At 49.7% G+C, this 10,214-nt stretch overlaps 1 protein-coding gene across 1 annotated transcript in view; it reads left to right on the top strand.

Annotated features, from left to right (window-relative positions):
• The window catches only part of ATP9A (ATPase phospholipid transporting 9A (putative)), a 131,085-nt gene continuing 120,871 nt past the window's right edge, over positions 1-10,214 (top strand). Inside the window, exon 1 of the mRNA XM_064573355.1 lies at positions 1-161. Within this exon, the coding sequence (XP_064429425.1) occupies positions 94-161 (68 nt within the window). The 5' untranslated portion in view covers positions 1-93. The remainder of the gene's footprint in view (positions 162-10,214) is intronic.

Below are 10,214 nucleotides of genomic sequence, written 5' to 3'. Positions count from 1 at the left end.
GCGGCGCCGGCGGGCGGCGGCGCGGAGGCCGGACCGGGCGGCGGCCCAGGCAGCGCGGGGGGCGCGGCGGCCAAGGCGGGCGGCGCGGGCGACATGACGGACAACATCCCGCTGCAGCCGGTGCGCCAGAAGAAGCGGATGGACAGCAGGCCCCGCGCCGGGTGAGCGGGGCCCGGGGCCGCCGGCCGCCTTTGTCCGCGCGGGCCGGGGCGGGCGCTGGGGCGGCCTGGCCGGGCCTGACAGGTTGGCCGCGCGCACCCGGCGCCATGAGCGGGCGGCCGGCCGGCCGGCCGGGGGGGCGGGCGGGTCATCCCAGCTGCAGTTCCGGCCCGGGCCCCCCTGGGCGATCCCGTCCCTTGTGGGCCGGAGCGCGCGGCTGCCTTGCACTCCTGCCCACCTTCCTTCAGAAACCCCGAGAAGCCGGACCCGCCCCAGCGCTGTTTACTCGCGCCGGAATTAGGGCCAGCCATCGCTTTTATTGTTTCCTGATTACTCCTAGTCGTTGTGATTACGATCTGGCCCACATGAAACCGTGCTCTGCGCCTGGAACAGCCCTCGGGAGCCCGGATATGCTGAGCTTACTGGGGGGTGGGGGGGAGGCTCGGCCTCCTTCGCACAGCCGCCGCGGGGTCCCCTATCAGCGCCTCCGGGTCCCAGCCCCAGGACGCCGCCTTCGCTTCCCGGCCCTGGGTGGATCTGAAACCTGCAGCCGCAGGAGGCTGGGCGGGGCTCCTCCTGGTCGGCTGGAGAACCTCCCGCTCCCCACTATTTGAGGGCAGGAGCCCCCTGGCACGGGTGGGGGTTGCCACCTGCTGTGCCTTTCCCGCATTGGCAGACCCCAGGGCAGCCTAGGCGTGGGTTTCCCCTCTCCTGGAGAGAGGACGGGTAGGTATTTTGCGCCCTGCCGTCCTCCCGTTCGGAGGATGGCAGTGACCTGTTGAGATTGTGAGGTACTGTGACATCGCCTGCGACAGAGTTACTTGGGGGTGAGGGTTGGTGGGGGCTGGTTAAAGTAAATGCACGTTCCCTGGCCCCCGCCTGGCTCGCCAATCAGAGTTCTTGGGGATGGGGGGTGGGACCTGGAAATGTGCTTTTTCCCAGGCTGCCCAGGTGAGGTTGACGTCCCCTGACGGCTGAGACCGGCAGCTGGGCGGGGCTGCGGCCTTGGACCCGCCCTTTCCCTTAACATCCTGCGCTCTCTGGCCATTTCCTTGTGGCAGCTGCTTAAACGCGGCGTCAGTCGCTTGGTGCAGGCGGTGCGGAGGGTGAACCCTTAGGGTTGCTTGCTTCCATCAGGTGTCCGTGGAATTAAGGGGAAAAAAAAGTGCTAGCTGCCATTTTGTGGGGTCTTTGTCCCCGTCTTTCTTGAATGTTCCGGAGGCCCCGGTTGATGTAAAACAGGAGAAACGAGCTCAGTGAGGTTAAGGACTGCAGGCGAGATGCTGCAAAATGGAGATTGAACTCAGTCAGGGTCTTCGGCCCAAAGACAGCCCTGCATCCCTTCCTTCACTGTTCTCGCGTGTTTTAATCCTGACTACTCAAGGCTAAACAATGATAATTGAGCTCTATGCCTGGAGAGTGTCTGCGTGTAATATACACCCTCGGTAAATAAGAATTTGTGTGATCAGTGGACTCAAGTCCTCTAGTTACCAATTCGCGTTTAAAACAATTACACGAGACGCCTACTTTGTGCAGGGGCGGTGCCAGGTGACTGGAGTGCAAAGATTAATTAAACAAGCTTTGTCCGGGGGCGCCTGGGTGGCTCAGTGGGTTGGGCGTCTGCCTTCCACTGGGGTCATGATCTCCGGGTCCTGGGATCAAGCCCCGTGAGGGGCTTCCTGCTCCGCAGGGAGTCTGCTTCTCTCTCTCTTTTCTCCCCCCTCCCTCTCTGCCCCTTCCCACCGTTCGTTCTCTCTTTCTCTCAAATAAATAAAATCTTTAAAAACAAAACAAAAACCCCCAAGCCCTGTGGAATCGCACACGCTTCCTGAGGCTGGTTGTGCATTACAATCACCCGGGGACTTTAACAACTACCATCCCTGCCCCCGTGTTAAACCTTTGAAATAATCTGGGATGGGACCTGGGTATCTATTTTATTTTTTTAAAGCTCCCCAGACGATTTTACTGTGCTGTGGTAGATGAGAACTCCTGATTCAGTGCATGAGAGAGAAATTCAGGTAATTATTTGAAAGTGATAATTACCATAGATAGGTATGTACTTTTAATAGGGGGCTCAGAGGGAGTGGTGCAGACAGTTAAAAAAATTTGTTTGGTATTGGAATGGAGGAACACACCCTCTTTAGAATTTGCCACTTTGGAACTAATTTATTTCCTAAACAGTGACACTGATTGAGATTCAGATCCTGTATCAGGAGAGCCAGGCTTTTGTGTATATTTTCTTGTATTTAATTTGTATTTTTAGGAGTAGCCACATCAAGGTGGGAATCTGGGTGTTTGGAAACACTTTTGGAAGCGGAGTAATGGAGAAGCTCCCTGAAATACGATGGCGGGGGGAGTTAAAGGAAGAAGAAACTCATACAGATGTTCCTGTACTTTTTCTTCCCTTTTTTTTTTTTTTAAGATTTTATTTATCTATCAGGGAGAGAGAGAAAGCACAGGCAGAGGGAGAAGCAGGCTCCCTGCGGAGCAAGCAGCCCAACGGGCAGATGTTCCTGGACTTTCGAAGGGGTTACATCCTGATAAACCTGTTGTAAGTTGAAAATAATTAAGTTGCAAGTGCATTTACTACGCTTAACCTACTGAACATCATAGCTTAGCGTGGCCCACCTTAAACATGCTCAGAACACTTAAGTTAGCCTACTGTTGGGAAAAATAATGTAACACAAAGCCTATTTGATAATAAAGTGTTGAATATCTCATGTAGTGTATTGAATACTGTACTAAAGTGAAAGACAATGGTTGTATGGGTATGGGGTGGTTGTCCATGTATCTGTGATTACGTGGCCAGCTAGGGCTCATTGCTGCCCAGCATCACGGCGGAGGATCACATCATCGGGAAAAGATTACAATTCGAAATACAGTTTATATCAAATGCATATTGATTTTGCACCATTGTAAGGTTGCAAAATCCGAAGTCGAACTGTCGTAAGTCAGGGAGTGTCTGTCTGTGATTGGTAAGGCTCTCTGCTGAGTACTTGACATAAATAGCCCTGGTTTTTTGTTTGTTTGTTTGTTTTAGATTTTATTTATTTGAAAGCGAGAGGGTGCACAAGCAAGCACAAGGAGGGGTGGGGAGGGGCAGAGGGAGAGGGAGAAGCAGGCTCCGCCCTGAGCAGGGAGCCCAACGGGGGGCTGGATCCCCGGACCCCGGGATTATGACCTGAGCTGAAGGCAGACGCTTAACCAACTGAGCCAGCCAGGCATCTCATGTTTTAATCCTTGTAATGACTGTGTGAGTTTTGGGAGTTAGTTTCCTCATTTTATAGACAAGGAAAGTTAAGATTCAGTGATGTTAAATCATTTGTTTGAGGTCACAGGGATAGCCAGTGTGAGGGGGTGGATTTGGACACAGTCCACTCATTTCACCTAAATGGTTCTAAGCTATAGGATGGTTGGGGGTTTTATAGTTGAACCAAAAACGTAGGTGCCGTGAGTCCCAGGAGACAGAGGGTAATTAATGCTGGGGTCACTCAGCATATGTTGCCAGGACATGTAGTTTATTTGCTGAAGAAATCCTGTGGCTCCAATGCTCTTTTCTCTCTCAAGAAAGTTACCACCTCCTGATGCTGGGAAACCTTTTGCAGTGGTTCAGTTAGGAAACACGGCTTGTGCATTGCGTTGCTGGAAACCATTCTCTGACTTCACGTGCTTTGTTGCTCGCTGAATGGAATTCCCTTCTTGGTGAGACACCAGGCGTTGGTTGCTAGGAGTGTGGGTTCCAGAGTTGAGGAGCTTGGTTCAAGCCCAGGCTCCATCACTGACTAGCCATTTGACTTTGGGAAAATTATTTTACCTCTCTGGGTCTCAGTTTTTCCATCTGTAAAGTGGGATGAACAAGAATTCTGGATACCTCAGAGGGTCGTTTTAGAGACTTAATCCATGTATAGTTCAGAACAGTAAGCACTCAGTACAACTTAGTATTTGCTGGGGCTAATGGTGATAAATAGGCCTTTGCATGAGGTTTGCTACTGGGAGCTCTCTGGAATGCTGTGTTGAGAGAAAGGGGCCTTTGATGATGGGACATTAAAAATATTACGGATTTCATGACTCTGTTCTGATAAAATCTGGGGAAATGATTAACTGCATTAAACTATTCCAACCAAGTGTGTCGAGGCCCTGGTGTGATATTGTAGGGCAAGGAGCTTGCGCTCTGGCTGAACTAAGTCTTTGCCTTTGGGTTTTGTGGCCAGATTGGATGAAGATGCTTTGATTTTTGATGTATTTGGATAGGGAGTTCTAGATATGAACTGGGTTTAGAAAGAGCTGATTAGGTTCATATTCTACTAAATTTTTTTAAACAACTTTATTGAGGCATAATTTACATAAAAAATACTTATGTAGTAAATGTACAGCTCACTGATTTTTATTTTAAAAGATTTTATTTATTCGAGTGTGAGCACGAACAGGGAGGGGCAGAGGGAGAGGGAGAAGCAGACTCCCCACTGAGCAGGGAGCCCAAAGCGGGGCTTGATCCCAGGACCCTGGGATCAAGGCAAATCTCATGACCTGAGCTGAAGGCAGATGCTTAACTGACTGACCCACCCAGGCGCCCCACAATTCATTAATTTTTTTTAAAAGATTATTTATTTATTTATTTTAGACAGAGAGAATGAGAGAGAGAGCACATGAGAGGGGGGAGGGTCAGAGGGAGAAGCAGACTCCCCGCTGAGCAGGGAGCCCGATGCGGGACTCGATCCACTCGATCCCGGGACTCCAGGATCATGACCTGAGCCGAAGGCAGTCGCTTAACCAACTGAGCCACCCAGGCGCCCCGATTTTTTTTTTAAGTAAAGTTATAGGGGTGTCTGGCTGGCTTAGTGGGAAGAGCATGAGACTTTTGATCTCTGGGTTGTGAGTTCCAGCCCCATGTTGGGTGTAGAGATTACTTAAAAATAAAGTTAAAAATAATTAAAGTTACAGAGTTTGTGTAGCCATCACCACAGTCTAGTTTTTAAACACTTCCATCACCCCACAAAGCTCCCTTATGCCCATTTGCACTTAGTTCCACTGATCTTTCTATTTCCATAGGTTTGCATTTTTTGGAAGTTTCATGTAAATGAAACCATGCAATAGGTTGTCTTTGTGTCTGGCTCCTTTCAGCACAGTGGTTTCAAAGTGCCTTTTTATTGCTTAATAGGATTCCATCATATGGATATATCACTTTTTTTTTTTAACCAAGAGGGACATTTGGATTATTTCTGGTTTTTGCCTACTATAGATAATACCGTGAAAAACATTCAAGTCTCTGTGTGGACACATGCATTCATTTCTTCTGTCTACCCTGAGTTTTAGAGGTGCCGTTTGTCAGCGTTTCCTATATCCTCCGGGATGGGATGGTTCTGCCTCCTCTTTCACCATTAAATGTTGCAGTTGCTCAAGATTTGGTCCTGGACCTCCTTCCCCTTAGAAGTATGGGTTGAGTTCACCCATACCCATAGCTTCAGTGACCACCTTGCCAGAGAAGCCTCCTCCTGACTCCTCCTCCTGACTCTTGCCTTAACCTGCTCAAAGGCAACCTGCTCAAAAGCAAACTCCCACCACAAGCCTGGTCTTCCTTCCTCCGGTGTTCCCAGGCTCCAAGAGCAGGTGTCTCTCTTCAGTGGCACAATCTTGAAACCCAGGCATCATTCTGGATGCTGCCTCCGCCCTCGTCTTCCCTTGCTCGTCCTTTACCAATGCCTCCCACGTTCACCCTCTCTCCCCCCGCCAAATTGCTTGGAATCTGTGCACGTGTCTCTCAAGGCCACCATCACCATTGTCACTTACCTTCCTGCATCTCAGGTGTTGGCTGGCCAGTGAGGTCTCCACCCTGCGGCCAGAGCAGGTGTGGCCAAATGTTCTGATCATGAAGATGTTTTGCTCGAACCTTCTTGTGCCTTTCCATTTCTGCGAGGCCCTGTGCTGTCCACCATGGTGGTCATGAGCCTCATGTGGCTATTTACATTCAGAGTTAAAATAATTAGAGTTAAATAAAGTTAAAAATTGAGTGCCTCAGTGGCACCAGCCACATTTCAGTCCCCAGGACCCACCTGTGAGCAGTGCCTGCGTGTTGGATGGTGAAGGTACCTGCATTTCCACCATCACAGAAAGTTCTGCTGGGGCCCCTGCCTCTTCCCATCATCATCTTCACACACTGTGTAGTATAGCCTGACCCCCTTCTCCTCCAGCCACGCTGCGCTCAGTATCTCCTCCTGGGCTCCCTCTTGACACAGGACCTTTGCACATCCTGTTCTCTGCCTGTAATGTCCTCTCCCCTCTTCACCTAGTCAAAGCTCAGTCTTTCATTAAGCCTTACTGGGGTCTCATGTCCTCAGGGGAGCCCTCCCTGATGTTCCTGATTAGAGATCAGATCCCACTTGGAACCTCTCAGAGCGCCTGCTTCTTTTCTGTCTTGCACAGTTGGAGTGTGACATGTGCTCGTGTGATCATTCAGCTGGGAACCCCGGGGCCCCAGTTGGTGACCACTTAAGCACCGTCACACAGAGCCTGGCACACAGTAGGTGCCCAGTAAATCCTTTTTGAGAGAAGGAATGCCTGAAGCTGATCTCCAGTTTATGATCTCCTGGGGATAGGGAGGGGGATAACTGTTTTCTAGATGGTCCAGGCAGGAGTCTGTTGGACATTCTCAGATTGCTGCTTACTCATTCTTCTAATGTGACTGTGGCTCTGAGATCTTCACTCGTTGATGGCATCAAGTTTTTTTTTTTTTTTTTAAAGATTTTATTTATTTATTAGAGAGCACATGAGAGGGGGGAGGGTCAGAGGCAGAAGCAGACTCCTCGCTGAGCAGGGAGTCCGATGCGGGACTCGATCCCGGGACTCCAGGATCATGACCTGAGCCGAAGGCAGTCGCTTAACCAACTGAGCCACCCAGGCGCCCTATGGCATCAAGTCTTAACCACATGATTTGAGTGTGGGGGTGGGGAACTTGGGATGTGAGTACCAGAAGGCAGCCTGGGCCCCCTCTGCTTTTGTCTCTTTTCCTCCACTGAGGGACAGCAGCTTAGGTGGTGTCTGGGCTTGTGAGGCGAGGTAGTTTTCATCTTTAAGTACGAGACGTGTATTCTAGTGAAGAGGTTTTTTTGGTGGATGATTTATGTGAAACACCTTATATGCTATTAATGCAAAAGTCAAGCATTTAAAGGAAAAGAATAAAAAACTATGAAATCTGGATTGCTGCAGAGGATACAGCATGTATGGTGTGGTGGGCAGAATGATGGCCCCCTGGACCTGTGCGTATAGGACCTTTCCTGGCAAAACGGACTTTGCCAATGTGATGAAGTTAATGATTTCAAGATGGGGAGACTGTCCTGGATTAGCCAGGTGGGTCCAGTGTCATCACATGCGTCCTTGAAATTGAGGAGCGTGAATCTGAGAGACGTTGCAAGACGCTCCGCTGCTGGCTTGAAAATGAAGAAGGGAGCACGCCGGGGGCGTCTAGAAACAGGAAACATCAAGGAAGCAGCCTCCAGAGGGAACCTGGCCCTGCTGGCATCTTGGTTGGAGGCCCCTGAGACCTGCTATGGACTCCTGACCTCCAGAACTGTAAGATAAAGAATGTATGGTGATGGGTTACAGCAGCGAGCAGGGGCCAGTGCTAGCTGGGTGTATTCCCTAAGCCCAGGCTTCACATCCCAGGGAGGCTGCAGGGGTGTGTGTGTAGGGGGGTGGGGGTGGGCCGCCTACCTCCTGGGTATAGCAGAGGCATCTCAAGGCTCCTAGGCTCATGCTTACCTTTGGCTTGAGGGTGCAGAATTAATTAATTAATTTTAAAAGATTTTATTTATTTATTTGTCAGAGAAAGAGCACAAGCAGGGGGAGTAGCAGACAGAGGGAGAGGGAGAAGCAGGTTCCCCGCTGAGCAGGGAGCCCGATGCGGGACCTCATCCCAAGGACTGTGGGATTGTGACCTGAGCCAAAGGCAGACGCCTAACTGAGTCGCCCAGGCGTCCCAGAGGGTGCAGAATTTAAATCAACGTGTTGCATGACCCACTCCCTGACTGCTGAGGGGAGAGAAGCAATGTTTACTTGGGATCTGCAGTGTCTTGGCTCTGAACTAAGGTTTTCTTGCCCATGCTGCACGGTGCCCCTTTGAGGTTGGTATTTTTTATGCTTGTTTTACTGATAAGGAAACTGAGGCTCAGAAAGGTTAAGCAGTTAATCCTGGCCAAGCACGTATGGCAGAAACTAAGGAGAACTTGCGTGAGCCTGCCTCCCAGTTAGGAGAACTTGGGAGCGTTTCTCAGAGCAGGTGTTTCTGCTCAGGTCAGCTCTGCTCCCTCAGTGTCCTTTCCTCAGTTGAGTTCTTTTTCCCTCCAGGAACAATTAGTGATTTTTTTTTTCTTTTTTTCCACATGGCTGCAGGATAGAGAATTTGGGAGTGGCAGCTCTTTCAGGCATGTCACATTTTCAAAACCACTGGGAGAACAAAGATAAGAATTTTGTAGGCTACAGTTTTAAATCCCCAGGCCAGACTGACTGCTGGCTTTATGGATTTGTGAGTTAAGAGTTTGGATTCCAGGGTCACACAGACTTAGGTGAATATACCAGCTTTGCCATTTTCCTGCTTGTATTACTCCGGGCCACTGTCTTCTCCCCTCTGTGCCTGAGCTTCCTCTTGTGCACCATGGGGACATGGGAAGGGTGCCTGGTTGGCCGGGCATCGTGCGTGCAGACGAGCGTTGGGAGCACTGGTGAGCATTAGAAATTGTTCTCCTCCCAGCCTGGAGGGTGGGACTCTTGCCCTGCATGACGTCATGTGCTCTTCTTTCTAGGTCTTTGGAGAGGGTCTAGTTGAGTGTGAACTCTAGCTGGAAAATGCCCGCAGAGGACTTGATGCCACGAGAAGCCACCTCAGACCTCCCGTGACCGAGTCTAGTGACAGGGCTGTGGCAGGCTGGGTGTACCTTTGTAGCATTCCTTGGTACCGTGCCAGGACCTGGATCCGTCAGGACTGTGGAGTTCACTGTTGATAGGAAAGAAGAGAAATAATGCCAGTGCAGGGAGTTCTTCTCATATATAACTTTATTCCACTGAAAGGTCTGAAGCTGTCCTTTCTGATTTGTGGGGTTAAAATGCCCTTTTCTCTTTTGACATGACGGAGGTAGGGTTAGACATAGTTTGGTTGATTCTCGTTATTCACAGTGGTTATGTCCCAGAAGGTCCCTGCCAGCCCTGAATTAGCAAATACTGAACTGTTGTTCCTAGGGGAGATAGAGGGTTAGTATTCTGCAAGCCTCTGGTCATGTTTTACCTTGTTTTAAAGGTATATTTTGGTTTAAAGGCTCTGTATTTAATATATGTTGTTGATTCATTAACATTGGACTCATGACCAACAGCACTGCAACTCATAGGCTTCCTATTCTCAGGACACTGGACAGCACGTGAGCACTATGTTTTATTTATTTATTTTATATTTTATTTATTTTATATTTATTTTATTTTATTTTTTATTTTTTTAAAGACTTTTTTTTTTTAATTTATTTGACAGAGAGAGACACATACACTGTGAGAGAGGGAACACAAGCAGGGGGAGTGGGAGAGGGAGAAGCAGACTCCCCGCAGAGCAGGGAGCCCGATGCGGGGCTCTATCCCAGGACCCAGGGATCATGACCTGAAGGACTGAGCCACTCAGGCACCCCTGGGGGCTGTTTTAAATGGTGATGTCACTAACAACAAGCTCCAAAATGCAAAAAGCGTGGCCCTAAATAGACCGTGAAAAGGACACAGATGTACAGTATGGAGCTGGGACCAGAAGTGTTGCCTTGTCCCACCCCAGCTGGGGAAGCTGTGAGAGGTGATACAGATGTTTTGCCGCTCTGCACATGGCCGTGAGTGACCACAGCAGTGCTGCGTTGATTTTGAGGTTATAAATTTTAGGTAGTCGGTGAATTTGCAAATACAGAAACCACAAATAATGAGGATGGGATGTATATAGGGGTGTGTGTGTGTGTGTTCACTGTCCTTCTTTTGACACGGTGGGGGTAGTACTAGGTAGACAGTGTATAGGGAGGGGTGTGTTTGGGGGCAGGATG

Source organism: Mirounga angustirostris, unplaced genomic scaffold (genome assembly GCF_029215605.1).
Source record: "Mirounga angustirostris isolate CCGP_5_RB_7025 unplaced genomic scaffold, mMirAng1.0.hap1 SCAF_10, whole genome shotgun sequence".
Classification (NCBI taxonomy): Eukaryota; Metazoa; Chordata; class Mammalia; order Carnivora; family Phocidae; genus Mirounga; species Mirounga angustirostris.
The sequence above is the reverse complement of the archived record's forward strand: the minus strand, read 5'-3'. Positions and strand labels throughout refer to the sequence as shown.